Source organism: Macaca thibetana, chromosome 16, assembly GCF_024542745.1.
Source record: "Macaca thibetana thibetana isolate TM-01 chromosome 16, ASM2454274v1, whole genome shotgun sequence".
Classification (NCBI taxonomy): domain Eukaryota; kingdom Metazoa; phylum Chordata; class Mammalia; order Primates; family Cercopithecidae; genus Macaca; species Macaca thibetana.
The window spans coordinates 19747732-19765938 of NC_065593.1; the positions used below are offsets into that span (position 1 = coordinate 19747732).

The following is an 18207-nucleotide window of genomic DNA, read 5'->3' on the forward strand; positions in this document are numbered from 1 at the left end:
GCAACCTCCGCCTCCCGGGTTCAAGCAATTCTCCTGCCTCAGCCTCCCGAGTAGCCGGGATTACAGGCGCCCGCCACCACGCCCGGCTAGTTTTTGTATTTTTAGTACAGACGGGGTTTCACCATGTTGGCCAGGATGGTCTCGATCTCTTGACCTCATGATCCACCTGCCTCAGCCTCCCAAAATGCTGGGATTACAGGCGTCAGCCACCGCGCGCGGCTATTAATATTTTTTGACACAACCTTTTCCTGGGTCTCAATTCCCTCAACCGGGGAGGCCCCTCAGCCAGCACCCGCGTGCATCCGTGGCGGTTCACGCCGAGTGCGCTGACGGACACCGCAGAGTCCGCTCCGTCTCCTGCCGGGCCTGGCCCTCGCCAAGGTGCGCCACCTCGGAACCGACGCCGGCGCCGCGGCCCATTTAAGGACGGGAGGGCGGGCCCGGGAAGGCTCCGCCCCGCGTGACGTCAGCGCGCACCGCGGCGTGTGACGCTCTGGTTGCCGCAGAGACGCCCCGCCCCCGCGCGGCGCTGCGGAACCGGAGCTCCGGGCGGCGTCGGCAGCGGCGCGAGAGGCGACGAGGCCGGGGCGGCAGGAGCCGGCGCGGCGACCGCGGCGAGGGCGGCGGGGACGGAGCAGACCACGACGAAGGCGCACAGGCAGCCGGGCCGGGCCGGGCCACGGGGAGAGCGGCCGGCGGGCAGCGGGCGGGAGGCCGGGCGGGCCGCGGGCAGCCACCGAGCCGCGAAGCGACATGGTGCTGCTCAAGGAGTAGTGAGTGTCCGGCGGCCGTGCGGAAGCGGGGAGGAGGGAGGGTGGGGACGACCGCCGGGGCGACGGCGCGGCGGGGGACGCAGGGCCCGGATGGACGGAGGGGCGGCGGGGACGGGGGGCGCCTGAGGCGGGCCCAGCGGGGACGGAGGGGATCCGGGGCGGGCGGCACCTGAGGCGGGGCCCACGGGGCACGGAGGGCGGCCGGGACGTGGAGGAGCAACCGGGGCATGGACGGGCGGCCGGGACGTTCGGCATCTGAGCCGGGGCCCACGGGGCAGGGACGGGCGGTCGGGGCGTGGAGGGGCCCACGGGCACGGAGGAGCGACCGGGGCGGACGGCTCCTGAGGCGGCCCAGGGGGCTTGGAGGCCCAAGTGGACCCGAGGAGAGGCAGGGGACAGCGAGGGCCAGGCCGGGCCCGAGACGGGGTCAGGGCAGGGAGCGCCGGCCCGGGACTGGGGGAGGCCGAGGGGACGCCGAGCGCTGGGAGGGCTGTGGGGTCGCCCTGCGCGGGCCGAGGAAGAGGCGCACCGGGGCAGGCAGGGCGGTGGGGAGGGGTGGAGGGCCGAACAGTCCACACGGAGAGCCGGGTGGGTGGGTCAGAGGCTCCGGGATGGAGTCGGGATGGGGATGGGGAGGAGCGGCCGTCTTAGGCATCGGGTGAGGGGTGGTGGTAAGTGGACGCAGGAGGAGGACTAGGAAGTCAGCGCCCTGCTCGGGCGAAAGGGGAACGGTCAGAGGAGATAAAGCAGAAGGGACTGAGTTGGGGGCCCGAGTGACCGTGGTGCTCAGGCAGCGGGTGCAGAAGAGGAGGCTTTTGGAACAAGCTTGGGATGACTGCTTGGGACTTTGGGGACACTTGGGCGAGGAGGCCAGAAAATGTTGGGTAGGCGGCCAGGAAGTTACCAGGGTCGAGGCTGGCCCGGAAAGAGAGTATGTTTGTGGATGAGTATACCTGTTGTTGGAGATGGGGGAGACCCAGGGCCAGCTTGTTTCTAGGGGATTCTCAGTCTTGGTGCAAAGAGGGAATTCTTTGAGGAATTGAGGGGTCCATGAAGCTGTGAACTGGGGAGAGATGGTAAAGGGGGTGCGGAGTTCTTGAGTAGTGAAGAGGGGTACGTGGGAAACTGGTGACATCTGGAAGGAGTTGCAGGATGACGGGTTTGCTCCTGAAATCCCGGGGACCGGGGGACAGGTGGAGATGTTTGGCGTACTAAATCTTTCAAGTACCAGATGACCCATTGTAGAAGCTCAGGGTTCCAAGTAAACATCACAGGATGTTTTTCCTCCCTAAGAGGAGAGATTGGATGTGTGTGTACGTATCTGTGTGTGCGTGTGCGTGCGCACGTGTGTGCACAGAATTTACAGTGAAACTGCTTTCCTGGAGGGAAGGCACGCGGGCAGCATAGGGCCAGAAGCCCCAGGAGTGGGAGATGGCCAAAGAGAGCAACTTGTGGGGTGCTCTCGGCAGCCAGGCAGGCGTGCACAGGGCTCTTTCCACTTTGTCAGCCAAGGCACTTTGACCATCCCCACCATGCTGGCTCCTTGGAGGTGCTTAGGACATTTAGGGCACAGAGTGGAGTTTGGGTAACAGAGGGAGCCGAGACCCACATGGCATCCCAGCTGAACACCTCATCTGAAGAACGTTATTTTGAGGCCTCACCCGCTCTGTTTCTTGACATCCAGTCTGATGTGAATTCAGCCAGGGTTCGGAGCTTTTCGTGGTGAGGAGGAAGACCTTTAGGATGCCAACAGGAGAACGTGGTACACTTTGGGTTTTAATCTTCAGTGCCCAGACTGACAGGCTTTTCCCACCTTCTGATTTGTTTTTCTGTTCCCAGATGAATCCTAGAATCTGTAGAAATCTGTGGTTTTGAAATGAAGGTCAGGCAGGGAAAGGAAGGGACCTTCAGAAGAGATCTGAGTGAGGTTTGAAGAGAGGCATTCCTTTCCCCTTCTTTGTTCTCCTCCCCTTGAAGCCTGCGAGGGAAAAGTCCAAGGTGCCGGAGATGCAGAGCCTGCCTGGCATCTGCGTTTCCTTCCTGCCCGACTTGTGCCGTGTGCGTGCATCCCTGGGCAGGGGCCAGGGGAGGAGCAGGGGCATCCGAGACACTTGGCTGTGGCTGCAGCGCTGCAGCCTCTGGAAAGGGTGTGAGTGAAGGTCACGTTAGAGTGAGCCCTGCTCCAGGCCCAGCCCGGCAGTTCCTCTGTGGCCCCATCCTTTGGAATTGTACCCGATTGCTGCCGACGTGGTTTTGTTCCCGAGGAGCAAGGGGGCAGTGTCTGAGTGTGCAGCTGTCCTGCCAGCAGCCTCAGCGCATCCCGTCAGGAATTGGCCCATGTCACTCTCTTCTGAGTGAGACTTGGTTCCCACCCAGCGTCTGCAGGTTGCCCCTGTTGATTTTTCCAACACCACTTCTGACAGGATTCTATTTAATTTGATTTCTGCTAACTCTCGGGTGTGATTTTGACTGCTGTTCTTGAAGATAAAAGGCTTATTGTTTTCTAGGAAGTTTCTTCCGAGGGTGCGGAAATTCCGGCCTCCAAGTCGGGAGTATTTTTCTGCACCGCTGGCTTTGTCTAATGGGAGGGGAGCCTCGGTGGCCGCATCCAGTAAACTGGAGGATTCACGTTATTGAGTGGCTCGGGAGGAAGGGAGTTGTTAGCAGGCAGTAAAGATTTGGAGCCCATTTTGTTTTTCCTGCTACTTTCATGCTTGGTGCCTTGCCTTTAATGTGATGTTTTCCTCAGACTCCTCTGTGTCCTTCTTGCTTCCTGGGAGACCTTTGTGGAACTAGAAAATAGCTGTTTACCAGCCTGGAGCAAGGAGCCTGAGTGGTGAGCCCACTGCGTGCGGAAGGCACAGCAGCTCATGCTTCACTACACATGCCAGACACAAAAGGACTCAGAGGGCTCCAGCAAGGGTCTGGGGACCGAGCATCTAAGCTTGGGAACTGGCTTGACTTGTATGGGTAAAACCAAGAGTTTTTGTCTTAGCTCTCCCGCCTCACAGCTTTGAACTGGGAGTTGGCTGTTGGCCTGCATTTCAAATGCAAGGCACCCGGAGAAGTGCTGCTAGCCCTAGCACCTCTGTGGGGTTGTGACCCTGGTGAAGACTTTGCCGGCCGTGGCTTCTCCAGCAGGTCATTGGTGGCATCTCCAGCAATTGGTGGTCATTGAGTTGGAGAAGAAGAAAAGGAAATGATAAATTGGGATTCCTTTGGACAGCTCCTGGAGGTTAGGACATAAGTTGAATGCCCTCTTGGTGGCCTTGTGGTGGCAGCTTGGATTGTAATATCCGGCCCCGAGCAGAGGCGCCTGGTGTGTGTTCTTAGGGTGATTAAGGCTTCAAGGGGCTTGGTCCCTTCCTGGCCTTTCCCCTGGAGGGCTGTTCTTGGGAGGTTGGATCCACAGCAATGTAAGTCCCCAGGGCCTCTTCTTTGGGTCTGAATCCTCGCTGTGGTAGGTCCTCCTGTGTTAACCTGTCTTGCTAGACTCACTGGCAGGTCCTGCTGGGGGATGACTCGTTGGCAAGTTTGGGTGAAGTTAATCATCCATGTGTCCAGCTCCATGTGAGGTGGAGGCCTGGGAAGTAGCTGGGGGAGGACAGGTTTGGACTGAATCGCAGGGTTCTAACTGGGAGGCTTCCGAGGCACAGAGGGTCCTGTCCTCAGAGCGCTCAGAGGGCCATTCTGTGCGGGCGGGGTGGGGAGGTTTCATCATGAGTTTAGTGTCTTACACAATAGAATGCTGACTGGGGGGGGGGGTCACCGCGTCACCGAGTTTAGTGTCTTACACAATAGAATGCTGACTGGGGGGGGGTCACCGCATCACCGAGTTTAGTGTCTTACACAATAGAATGCTGACTGTTTTAGGATGATGCTTTAAAGAGCCTCCAGCAGATTGCACAGCCTAAAGTTGATACTCTCTTTTTCCTTTCTTATAGTCGAGTAATCCTGCCTGTGTCCGTAGATGAGGTAAGTCCTCTTACTTTAGTCCATAGTTGTGTGTAACTGTTTGTGACCATTGGCTAAGTTGGGCTCTGAGTGGTCATCCTCTTTATGTAGTTTTCTTATTTGTTCTAACATAAAGATTTCAACGTGAATTTTCCTGGTGCCACTTTCAGTTGAAAAATGGCACTTAATTTTAATATCTGGGCAACTGTGTGCAACCTGCCCCAAGCTGTTGGTATGCTGGATGACTCTCAGTAGAGACTAAACCAGCCCCTTTTATCTGCTGGGGCTGTGCATGTTTGGGGACATGTTTTTTTGTTGTTGTTGTTGTTGTTTTTTTGAGACGGAGTCTCGCTCTGTCTCCTAGGCTGCAGTGTAGTGGTGTGATCTCGGCTCACTGCAACCTCTGCCTCCTGGATTCAAGCAATTCTCCTGCCTCAGCCTCCCAAGTTGCTGGGATTACAGGTGTGTGCCACCACACCCGGCTAATTTTTGTATTTTTAATAGAGTTGGGCTTTCACCATGTTGGCCAGGCTGGTCTCGAACTCCCGACCTCAAGTGATCCGCCCGCCTCAGCCTCCCAAAGTGCTGGGATTCCAGGCGTGAGCCACCGCACCCAGGCGGGGACACATTATTGATGGGATCAAGTGTATGCATTTCTGGGACCTCCATGACTCAGCTGGCAAGTGTGTGTGGCTCTTTCTAGTTGTGCAGCAAACCAGCAGGGCAGGAAATCTCTTGAGGCCCTCCCTAGTCACGATGGGTCACTGCTGGAAAGACCAAGACACAGAACCCTCCTTTTACAAAGGGCAGGGAATAACAAATAGACTTGACTTGCCCTCTGTCCTTTTATAGTTCCTGGGTCTGACATCCTTGTATGTGGGGATCTGGCAGCAGGATTTGCTGTAAGAAGGTTCATAGGCCATGCTGACTCAGAGTCAGTCTCTTGGACAACAGAAAACTGTCACGGAACCTCCCTTGTCTCACTCTTTCCCTGAGCTTCTTCCACTCTCCTCTCCTGGCACAGCCCACCCCACCCCAGCTTCCAGTTAAACTCGAGTTTGGGTGAGGTTCATCAGTCAGTATAGTGCCTCCAGTCACTGGGCTTCGTCTCTCTTTCCTGCAGTGTCAGCATGAAGCTCCTGTGATAACTTCCACTCTGTTCCAAATATGAACTGGACCTTTGAAAAATGAAATCAGGCCAACAGAGCCTGCAGCACATTTAGCTGAGACAGACATCCAGGCTTGTTGGCCCCCGAGAGGGGTGGGCAGACATTGGCCCTTTAGAGGATTGCCTCCACGGGTGGGCTACATATCCGATAAGAGCTGTGGGGATCCGGGGAGGGGCCAGAGGTGGGCCCTGACCATGATCTGGGGGTTCTGGGAAGGGCAGAAAAGAGAAACGAGACTGGGGAACCTGGGAATCTGGGAAAATGAGGGAATGACTGGGTAGGTGGCTCTGATCCCTGTTGGCACTGGGGCCTGAGAACCAGGTGCCTGGGCTAATAGGTATTGGCTTGGAAAGGGTCTTGTTAACCCACCTGCTTTGGCCATGCTGTCTTTATTTTTTTTATTTTATAATATTTCTTTTAAATAGTGGAGATAGAGTCTCACTGTGTTGTCCAGGCTGGTCTTGCCTTAAGCAGTCCTCCTGCCTCAGCCTCCCAGAGTGCTGGGATTACAGACATCAGCCACTTCACCCAGCCTGTGCTGTCTTTATTAAAAATAGCAAGCAATGATTTTCCAAACCAGAAGGCCAAGCAGGAAAGCCCAGCATGTCCCTCGCCCTCACACTCAGCTCTTGGGGAGGTGTCTAGTGACATCCTCTCTGCTGCACAGGATGATCCCACCCTGATCGTTAGGAACTCGGGATTTCCTCGGCGGGGTGATTGGGGTGAAATGGATCCTTTGATAGGGAGTTTCTTGATGGAACAAAGGGCTGCAGACCAAGGAGGGCCAGCCTGTCCTGGAGCCCCTGGGGCTGCTCTTGGAGTGAGGCTGAAGGGCCTGACACTGATGGCTGATGGTGGGGCCAAGACTGGAAGGAAAGGGGAACCTCCACCTTGACAGCATCCACAGCTGGCGGGTTTTCGCTTGTGATGGTTTTTCTGCAGCATTGAGGAAGTGGTGGGGCAGAGTCGGGTAGTCAGAGCCTGAAGTCTGAGCAGAAGTTTGGGAAGTGAATGCTGATCAGGATTCAGCTGTCTGCCTGGCGGTGGTCAGCCCATTCTCAGCAGGAAACCATTGACGAGAAAGTACCACGTGGCCTGGGTAGGGTTGAAGCAGAACTTAGTTTCAGAGGATTAGAAAAATCTTGGAGGGGAAGGCTGAGGAAGAAACAAGTCGTGATCAACCTTTTTTTTTTTTGAGACGGAGTCTCGCTCTGTCGCCCAGGCTGGAGTGCAGTGGCCGGATCTCGGCTCACTGCAAGCTCCGCCTCCCGGGTTCACGCCATTCTCCTGCCTCAGCCTCCCAAGTAGCTGGGACTACAGGCACCGCCACCTTGCCCGGCTAGTTTTTTTTGTATTTTTAGTAGAGCTGGGGTTTCACCGTGTTAGCCAGGATGGTCTCAATCTCCTGACCTCATGATCCGCCCGCCTTGGCCTCCCAAAGTGCTGGGATTACAGGCGTGAGCCACCGCGCCCGGCCATGATCAACCTTCTCAGAGTCTTTGTCAATAACTCCATCCTGACTCACAATTCCTATGGGAACAGCTCAGCGCCATGTGGCTGGTGGATTCGCTTCCTAAATTGGAGGCCATGACTTGAGGCCCTTGCAGTTTTCTGATTTAGGGGGAAAAGTGAAGAAAGAGAAAGAGAAGGTCATGCCTGTGTAATCATTCTGATGGCCTGCAGCAGTGTTTTGGGGGCAGAATTAGCTTCTGGGTGGCCAGAGCCTTTGGTCTAACACTGAGTGTCCGGGCATTGTGCAGCAGAGCGAGAATGCCCTGGCTGTGTGACGTGCGTGTGTCCACCAGTGCTTCCTGGCGCAGGTCGGCCGGCTGCTTTACTTCTTGTTTCCAGAGATTCGTGGCACCATTCTCCCTCTGGTAGCCAGCCTGACAGGGCCATGTTGGTGGGACCAGTGCTGCACTGTTGTTTATGACATGTTTCATATCGTATTTCGGGCCCACCCACTGGGCTCCCCCTCCCAGAGTGCCAAAGTGGTGGAGTCTCTGTTTTTCTTAGTTGAATGACTTAGTTCTTTGGGACAAGCGAACAAATCTCAAGAGCAAGGAACATCATCGTAGGTCTGAGGAGGCTGCAGCCCCAGTCTTCTTGGAGTTTTTTAAAATCTGATTTAATGATCTGACCCCCCCACTCCTCCTATCTCCGCCCCATCTGAGTCTGGCTGCTTTCCCGGGGGGCAGAGCAGCTGTGCCAAAAGGAACTCTGTAACGTGAAAAGCGCCCTTCACTTGTGGCTTGTGCAGGCCAGTCTTCCTTACCCCTTTAGATTTACAAAACTGCCTTCACTTGTCTCATTGGGATTAAAGGATCAGAATATCAAGAGAGATTAAAGGGGGAAGATGCCAGCCAACAGGCTGATCCTCTTAGAACCTGCCCTCTGATTCCGGCAGCTGAAGAGAAACCAAGGCGATGAGTCTCTGCCTGGGGGCCCCCTTCCCAAGTGGCACCACTAGCCGGGAACCTCGTCCCCTCCACCAGGCCCTCTCCCCCGCCTGTCCTTTAGAATTGCTGAGTCAGTGGTTAGATGTTCTTACGACTCTTCTCTGAAACGGAGTTTCTGCTCCTTCTTAGGCACCCCTGGCTCAGCCAAGCCCTGGCCCCCTTGGCGGGTTTTCATGTGTGCCTAGCTAGGTGGTGGACTTGGAAAGGCACAGGGACAGCTTGGGGCTCCAGGGGGCATTGAGGCAGCACTGATGCAGCTTAGGATTAGCAAGGTCGAGGTGACTGGCTTTCACCCAAATGTTCCTCTTTATGGATTTAACTGAGCCTTGGTTGCTTGCCCCTTTTCATGGCGTTTTGTTCTGGAATTTTGCTTTGAAAGTTAGGGCTCTTTCAGCCTTTTGGTGAGCAGTGAATTGTCCTGGTCCCCTGCTTCACCTTCCAGATTTTGCCCGGAAATGTCCCTGCAGTGCTTAGGAAGCTGCCTGGTAGAGCAGGTTTCCAGGTTTGAGGCGAAGCAGCTCTGGAAGCTGCCTCTATTCCTTGCTGTTGCAGGCAGTGATTTAAGTGGCAGCTGCCTAGAGATACATCCTTTCTTTTTAATCTCAAAGAGAGAAAAACCCGGTGCCTGTAATCCCAGCTACTTGGGAGGCTGAGGCAGGAGAATCGCTTGAACCCTGGAGGTGGAGGTTGCCATGAGCCGAGATCGCACCACTGCACTCCAGCCTGGCGACAGAGCAAGACTCTGTCTAAACAAAAAAAAAAGAGAGAGAGAAACACCCTGGCCTTCCCCCCAGGGGTACCAGGAGTTGGGGGAGAGGGCGTAGAGCTCGAGGAAACCCTTTGTCCCTCCCCGCACCCCCCCCCCAGCATGTGGGGTCATCCCGTAGCTTTTTCCCTTTGTCTCACACTCCCTAAGCTGTCACGCCTGATAGGGCTGTGGTAGGAAAGACACATCTGTTGGTGTAGATATAACTTCCTGCGTCAAATGTTGCTGTTCATTTTCTTTTCACCTTGTTTTCTCCTCTGGACGGCTTCTCAGAGAAGAGGGCAGAAGGACTGAGTCCGGGCACTGCCTAGGTCCTTGGCCCTAACACAGCCATCCTGACAGGGTCAGAGGAGGCCAATCATGTTGACTGGTGACTTGATAGGGTGGCATGTGACCCAAATAAAGGAAAACTAGGCTTTTGCCGTGTAGTAAGTGCCAACACAGAGGGTGTACCCAGCTGGCACAGACTGTGGGGCAGGAATCTGTGATATCTAATGTGGGAAGGAGGAATACTTGCTTCGGCCCCACCAGGAATCTGGAAAGTGTCAAGAGGTTTCATTGCCTGAAAGAGCTACTTGCGGGGTGAGGAGAGGCCTAACACTGGAGAAGAAGCAAGTAGATGAACCAGTTTTACCATCGAGGTTGTGGATTTCACAGAGCGCTGAGCACCTTTCTTTGACAAGAAATCATGTCTTAGGATCTATTTAAATGAGTGAGATAAAGTGATTTCTAGCAACCAACCCAGATCTTCCGGGGTCTTAATACCAGAAGCAGGTTCAGCACAAAAGCTCCTTTGGACTCTGTAATCTGTTTTCTGCATGGTGGTGTGAGGTTAAGTAGATTCACCTGCCTCTTTAAATCCTGACGGATTGACTGGGAACAGTGGCTCCTGCTTATAATGTCAGCACTTTGGGAGGCGAAGGTGGGAGGATGGCTTGAGACCAGGAGTTTGAGACCAGCCTGAGCAACATAGCAAGACCCTGTCTCTACCAAAAAAAATAAATAAATAAAAATAAACCCTGATGGATGATGTGAAAATGAGAAGGATGAAATAAACATGTCTGATGGGTCAGGAGGGGCCATGGAGCAGCACTCTCTGTTGCTTTGGGTGGATTTGGGCAAGGCCTGATGGGAAACTCCAGAGTGAGCTCCTGCATGAGGAGACCCCAGGGTGATCCAATTAGACACTTACTGGCAGCTGGATTATGTGTCACCATTGAGAAGAGTCTGTGTTGAGAATAACATCTGTCTCTGTTCCTTTAGTATCAAGTAGGGCAGCTGTATTCTGTGGCTGAGGCCAGTAAAAACGAAACGGGTGGTGGTGAAGGCGTGGAGGTCCTGGTGAACGAGCCCTATGAGAAGGACGGTGAGAAAGGCCAGTACACACACAAGATCTACCACCTGCAGAGGTACGCAGCGCGGGCAGCGGGCTGGATGCTGGCTTTCGTGTGTGTGTGTGTGTAAATGAGTGTTACTTCCTGTATTGTTGTATATAGATGGGCTTATACTAATTGTTGTAGCTTAACAACTAATGTTAGTAGTTATATACTGACTATGTAAATGTTATACTCACATTTATATAGATGGGAATATACTCTTCTGTTTTCTTTTGTTACTTATCATGGCTGACTCTCTCGGCCTGTTCTGTCTGCCTCAGTCTCTGAAGTCCACATAGGATTCACAGTGTCACAGGGTACAGATGTGCTGCAGGTTGTCTAACCCTCCTCTCCTGATGCGTGTGTCAGTCATTTCCAGATGCCTACATAATCCAGTAAAACTCCTTCTGTGTAAATCTTCTGATGTCCTTGTATATGCAGATCTTCAGCAAATATTCCTAAAACTGAATTCCTAGAGTTGCTGGGCTGGTAGGATTTTAAATTCTGATATTGTGAAATCGGTTACCAGAGAAATTTTGGTACCTCTCTTTGGATCAAAGGCATGAGTATTTTTAAATGAAGCTTGAACTGATTTGTGTACTGGAATCCATATCAAACTATACAAATTTGCTGAATCCCTAACCAAAAGAGTAATACTTCAGGAAACGATGAGCAGACCCAAAGGGCATTGATGATGTTAATCATACATCAGCTTGAATGGAAGCCAAACCAAGCTCGTTTTAGCAGCTATCCAGAACTGGAGAAGGGAAACCTGAGTCTTTTTAAAAATTGTGATAAAGTACACATAACATAAAATTCACCGTTGTGACCATTTTTAAGTATACAGTTCAGTGACATTAAGTCCATCCACACTGCTGTGAAACTGAAACCTGGATCTTAATTTCTAGTCTCTGAACTGAACTGAAATCAGTTGACTTTCATTTGGTCAAAGCCCCACTTCACTGTGGTCTGTCACTTTGATGGTGTCAGAGTACTAACGCCAGAGGGTCCAGGACCTCAGTGCCGGGGTGCGAGGAGAGCAGTGCTGTGCAGTGGGGAGGAACCTCGCCATCACTCAGTCTCCTTGCCAGCACACTTTTTCTCCATGTCTCCTATTGCTCCTCCTCTGGTGTTTGTATTTCTTAAAGAGAATTTTGAAGAGAGATGGTGAATTGGTATTTTAGGTAGAAGGGGCCAGTTGTTTCCTCAAGACTAAGTTGGTCCAACCAAAGTGACAGAGACGAGGTCTCTCCATATAAAAGGTAGGACCTGGCTGGGCGCTTCGGGGACTCACACTTGTAATCCCAGCACTTTGTGAGGCCAAGGCGGGCAGATCATTTGAGTTCAGGAGTTTTGAGACCAGCCTGGGCAACATAGCGTCTCTACAAAAAATAAACAAAATTAGCCAGGTGTGGTGGCAGGTGCCTGTAATCCCATCTACTCAGGAGGCTGAGGTGGGAGGATCATCTGAGCCCAGGAGGTCAAGGCCACAGTGAGCCATGGTCACGCCACTGCACTCTAGCCTGGGCCACAGAGTGAAATCCTGCCTGTCTTCTGAAAAAAAAAGAAAGAAAAGGCCAGCAGTGACTGCTGCCACTACCTCTTCCCATGGTGACAAGAGAAACTTTACTGTATCAGCCATCTAGCTGCCCAAATCAGAAAAGAGAGCCCGCCCCCCACCACACACACACACACACACACACGCACTCGTCCTTCATATCACATCAAGTCCTGCTGACTCCATCTCCTTAGTGTCTCGAACATGTCCCTTCCTTGCCTTCTCTTGCCTGGATTACTACAGCAGCTTCTACTGAGTCTCCCTGCCTTCCAGTTCTCCGCACTGCTTCAAGTGTTCAGTCTGGATGGTCTGTCACTCCCAGCGCCACAACTACCGACGGCTTCCCTTTGCCTTCGCGATGAAGTCCATGCTCTCTGACATAGCTTACAGGACCTTTTAGCCAGCCTGGGCAACATAGCAAGACCCTGTCTCTACCAGAAAATACAAAAATGAGCCAGGCATAGTGGTGTCCACCTGTAGTCCCAGCTACTTGGGACACTGAAGTGGGAGGATCACCTGAGTCCAGGAAGTCAAGGCTGCCAGTGAGCCATGATCACACCACCGCACTCCAGCCTGGGCGACAGAGTGAGACCCTGTCTCAAAAAAAACAAAATTCTTTTAGGATCCAGCTTCAAGTGTCTCCTTGAACTCCCCACCTTGTACTGCACAGGTTACTTGAAACTTCTCTCTCTTTTCTCCAGCTTTTCCCACCCCACCCCTTTCTGTCTCTTACCTTAGCCCCACTCTCTGTTCCATGCATTGGTTCATCCTGACTTTCCCTGCAGAGCCTGCCCGGTGCACTGCGTGTCCCTCCTTGTGTTCTCACAGCACTCTGCCGCCCAGGGCCCTGTGCCCACCCCATTATGGCATGAACTTACCGTGTTGTGCTTGGCCTTGTCTAGTTACACGCCCCAGTAGACCAGAAACTCCTTGAGGGTGGGAGCCACATCTGTTTGTTTCTGTGTGTGTCCCCATGCCTAGACCTAGAAATACTGGCCTGAATTGGGATGGCAGTGAGTTCATGAATCACAGAGGTCGCCCCAAGTGCTCCAGGTTAGCTGTTTGCTCTAGTTCACTCTGTCTTAGGCCTGAGGCACTAAAGCTGATGAGGTTGCCAGAGCTTGCCAAAGACTGGATAGATTATCCGTTAGAAACCAAGGACGGCCGGGCACGGTGACTCACGCCTGTAATCCCAGCACTGTAGGAGGCTGAGGCGGGCAGACTGCCTGAGGTCAGGAGTTCGAGACCAGCCTGTCTAACGTGACAAAACCCCGTCTCTACTAAAAATACAAAAATTAGCTGGGCGTGGTGGCACATGCCTGCAGTCCCAGCTACTTAGGAGACTGAGGCAGGAGAATTGCTGGAACCTAGGAGGCAGAGATTGCAATGAGCTGAGCGTGCGCCACTGCCCTCCAGATTGGCGATAGAGTGAGACTCTGTCTCAAAAAAAAAAAAAAAAAAAAGGTAAAGGAATATATATACCATTTTCATTTTAATTTAAAAAATTTTTTCTAGGCCAGGCGCAGTGGCTCCCGCCTGTAATCCCAGCACTTTGGGAGGCCGAAGCAGGCAGATCACAAGGTCAGGAGATTGAGACCATCCTGGCTAACATGGTGAAAAATTAGCCGTGTATGGTGGCAGGTGCCTGTAGTCCCCGTTACTCGGGAGGCTGAGGCAGGAGAATTGCTTGAACCCAGGGGGCAGAGCTTGCAGTGAGCTGAGATTGCACCACTGCACTCCAGCCTGGGCGACAGAGCGAGACTCTGTCTCAAAAAAAAAAAAAAAAAAAATCCTAAATGTTTTCCTAGTACGTCAAATCACACACCCACCAGAAAAAAGGGGGGGGAAGGGCAGGGCGGGGCTTATACTGTACATGTTGTTCTGTAACCTGAGATAAGAATTGAGTAGAAGAGGCTGGGCATGGTGGCTCACGCCTGTAATCCCAGCATGTTGGGAGGCTGAACTGGGTGGATCACAAGGTCAGGAGTTCCAAGACCAGCCTGGCCAACATGGTGAAACCCTTTCTCTACTAAAGATACAGAAATTAGCTGGGCATAGTGGCACGTGCCTGTAATCCCAGCAACTCAGGAGGCTGAGGCAGGAGAATCGCTTGAATCCGGGAGGCAGAGCTTGCAGTGAGCCAAGATCGCGCCACTGCACCCCAGGCTGGGCGACGGAAGGGGACTCTGTATCAAACAAAAAAAAAAGAAGAAGAAGAAGAAAAAAAAAGAATTGAGTAGAAGAAAATATTTTGTCCTGGGAGACAAATGGGTCTGAGGCCCTCCTGGCCTCTCAGAGCTGATGAAAGCAGATCAGATAATCCTGGATCCTATACCCAAGTTAGTCAGCCAGTCACCCTGGCCCGTAAACCCAGACTGGTTCATGCTTGGAGGCATCTCCTTTGTATGTTTTTCGCGCACCTTGTAGTATAATGCCCTGGGCCCAGCGACCTCTGGAAAAATGTGTAGTGTTGACGGAATGGGTGATAAGCCACAGCAGGTAGCCTGGGGTCTCCTGTGTGGTTCTGTTTCTGGTGGCTGATGGGGCACGTTGTGGGTACGTGTTAGGAGCCAGCCAAGGTGGGGTGTCAGGCTCTGACAGGTAACTTCTCACTCCTACCAGTAACCTGCTCATCTCATGGAAACTTGCTTGTCAACTCCCCATGAGGAAGCTGGATCTGAAAAGCCTCTTGTCTCCTTTCTCTCTTCCATCTCTATTTATAATCCTTTTTTTCCCCACTATAGCAAAGTACCCACGTTTGTTCGAATGCTGGCCCCAGAGGGAGCCCTGAATATACACGAGAAAGCGTGGAATGCCTACCCTTATTGCAGAACCGGTGAGTGCAGATGTGGCCACATCGGCCGGACGGGGGAGCAGCAGGGCTCTGTGTCCCACCTGCATGTTCCAGATGAGGTCAGGGAAAGGGGCAGGCTGGGGCCCCTTCAGGCTTTGGTGGGTAGCAGTGCTGTGTCCAGCACAACGTGGTGGACAGCCGGGTGGGAAGCAGCAGTCGTCATGGCCTGAGAGCATACAGCCAATCTCTCACTTGGGGATGCTGTAATAATTTTGATTGTTGTTATTCATTATAAGATTTTAGTATATTTTTCTAGTCATTTTTGTTTTTATTTATTTGTTCATTTTTTTTGGAGATGAAGTCTCACTCTGTCGCCCAGGCTGGAGTGCAGTGGCATGATCTTGGCTCACTGCAACCTCTGGCTCCTGGGTTCAAGCATTTCTGCTGCCTCAGCCTCCCAAGTAGCTGGGACTACAGGCGCATGCCACCACACCTGGCTAATTTTTTTGTATTTTAGTAGAGATGGAGCCTAGGTTGGTCTTGCACTCCTGACCTCAGGTGATCCGCCCACCTTGCCCTCCCAAAGTGCTGGGATTACAGATGTGAGCCACTGTACCCGACCCAGACACATTTTCTAGACAAATTTTAGATCATTACTAATTTTTTTTTTTTTTTTGAGGTGGAGCCTGGCTCTGTCACACAGGCTGAAGAGCAATGGCACAATCTCAGCTCACCGCAGCCTCCTCCGCCTCCTGGGTTCAAGCGATTCTCGTGCCTCAGCCATACAAGTAGCTGGGATTACAGGCGCCCGCCACCATGCCCAGCTAATTTTTGTATTTTTAGTAGAGATGGGTTTTCACCATGTTGGCCAGGCTGGTCTCGAACTCCTGACTTCAAGTGATCCACCCGCCTCAGCCTCCCAAAGTGCTGGGATTACTAATATGATTACTAATTTTTCAATTACTTTTTTTGTCTCACTCTGTTGTCCAGGCTGGTGTCCAGTAGCGCAAGTGTCCACAGCTTACTGCAGCCTTAACCTCCCAGGCTCAAGTGATCCTTCTGCCTCAGCCTCCCAAATAGCTGGGACTATGGGCGTGTACCATCATGTCCGGCTAGTTTTTTTGTTTGTTTGTTTGTTTGTAGAGATGGGATCTCACCATGTTGCCCAGGCTGGTCTTAAATTCCTGGGCTCAAGCGATCCTCCCACCTTGGCCTCCCAAAGTGTGGCATTACAGGCATGAGCCACCGTGCCTGACCTAAGTTTCTCATTTTTCTTCAGTGAATAGAGAACATTTTCCCCGTCACTAAGGTGTGTGGTATTTGTTGGGTTTTTTTAATATTTTTTATTTATAATAACTGCATAGTATTCCATCATATGAATGAACTGTGGCTTCTGCTGAACAGCATGTTCTGTAGTTGAGGACAGGGTGGAATTATCTTCTTCATCTTGACCAGTCTCCTGCATGGAGTTTCTGGAACAGCATGTTCTGTAGTTGAGGACAGGGTGGAATTATCTTCTTCATCTTGACCAGTCTCCTGCATGGAGTTTCTGGAAAGGAAAGATTTGAGCCTCCACAGAGAACTTTCTATTCTAGTCCAGACATTCTTGGATTTATTTGGATGATTCAGATTCTTAGCTTTCCAAGATTCCTAGGTTTCCAGGGCCAGCTAGGACTAGACCTGTTGGGAGGGCTTAGGCCTCAACAGACTCAGACTACTTGGGAGTCTGAGGCAGGAGAATCACGTGAACCCGGGAGGCAGCTTAGGCTGGTACTGATTTATAACCCTGGGGAGTCCCGAGAGGTCCCCTGGCACTTGTATGTGAGGTGGGTGACCTTTCCTCCCGCCAGCCTCCATGTGTGGGTACAGACAGTGTTGGGCTGCGGTGTCCTCCCTGCAGCCTCTGCTGACCTGTCGTCCTTCACTTGCTTTCTTTGTTGGCACCTGGCACTCCCTACAGTCTGATGAGTCTGTGATCCTTACGTGATGCACGTCACCCTTATCCTGTGGACTTTGGGAATGACTGCAATCCAGAACACGGAGTCATTGCTCTTTCCAACCCTCGGTGGCCCCACACAGGTTTAAGGACCTTGTATCAGGAGCCTTAGAGTTTTCTTGCTGTAGCTGAAATGCAGCCCTCCCCACTCCCTAAGCACTGGGCCGGAAGTTAGATTCTTGGAAATGAGGCATGCACACATGTTCTTAAAAGACAGGGCCAGGTGCGGTGGCTCACGTCTGTAATCCTAGCACTTTGGGAGGCTGAGGTGGGCAGATCACTTGAGGTCAGGAGTTCAAGACCGGCGTGGCTAACCTGGTGAAACCCCGTTTCTACTAAAAATAAAAAATTATCTGGGCATGGTGGTGTGTGCCTGTAATCCCAGCTACGCGGGAGTCTGAGGCAGGAGAATCACTTGAACCCAGGAGGCAGAGGTTACAGCGAGCCGAGATCGTGCCATTCCACACCAGCTTGGGCAACAAGAGCAAAACTCTGTCTAAGAAAAAAAAAAGTATGCAGTGTGGCTGGGTGTGTCTGGTCTAGGGCCAAAGGTGGATTTTCTTAGTGTCTGAGAGAGTCGCAGTGAGCATGCGTTGTAAGAACCTTAGCCAACTTGGCATAAACGGGGCAAACGGATAGTGTGGACATCTCCCTGCCTGGGGCAGGGTTCTGGGTACACAGCTTGTGCCAACTGAGAGATGCCCCTGTTCTCTGTGTAATTCTGGGGAGAGTGTTGCAGCTGACATGGGCATTTTTCTGCACATGAAATGATAGTTCATATATTGATCCTTGGCCAAAAGAAAAAGAAAAAGAAAAACGTAATTTCTGTATCAGTACCCTGCGCTTACCGATTGTGCCACTGGAGCTCCTCTGGAAAAATATAATTTCTAACTATTTCACGGAGACAGGGAGTAGGGGAAGGAAGGTTGGTTTCCTCAGTGGGTACTGGCCTCCTGTTCAGGATACACCTTCACACAGAATGGACATGTTGGATCTTAGATCTGTTTAGTTAGACACTTGCTCTTTTAAAACAAGAGGTAGAAATAGGCAAGGAAGGCTACCTTCCAGTTACCTTGGGGCTGATGGGAGAGAGGTTATTAGTTCAGACATCTTAGCTTGGCCTCAGTAGATCCAAGTTTGAAGGAAGATAGATGGAGGAGCATGAAGTAAAATGCCCCATGGCTTTTGGAAGGCTCTTCCTTACTCTGAGTGGAATGCAGACAGATTGGGACGCTCTGGTAATGATCAGCTCTTGCTGTTCTTAGCTTGTTTCCCTCTCTGTTTTTCCGTTGAAGCTGATGGGTTGGAAGTGAGGAGAGGGTAAGATAGGAGTTGGTCTGTGAATAATTGAAAGTGGGAAAA

At 52.3% G+C, this 18207-nt stretch overlaps 1 protein-coding gene across 1 annotated transcript in view; it reads left to right on the forward strand.

Moving 5' to 3' along the window:
- The first annotated feature begins 524 nt into the window (after nucleotides 1-524).
- Nucleotides 525-18207, forward strand: part of PITPNA (phosphatidylinositol transfer protein alpha) — a 43179-nt gene continuing 25496 nt past the window's right edge. The window contains exons 1-4 of the mRNA XM_050763604.1: nucleotides 525-773; nucleotides 4718-4748; nucleotides 10385-10530; nucleotides 14800-14891. Coding sequence (XP_050619561.1) covers nucleotides 754-773; nucleotides 4718-4748; nucleotides 10385-10530; nucleotides 14800-14891 — 289 coding nt within the window. The 5' untranslated portion in view covers nucleotides 525-753. The remainder of the gene's footprint in view (nucleotides 774-4717; nucleotides 4749-10384; nucleotides 10531-14799; nucleotides 14892-18207) is intronic.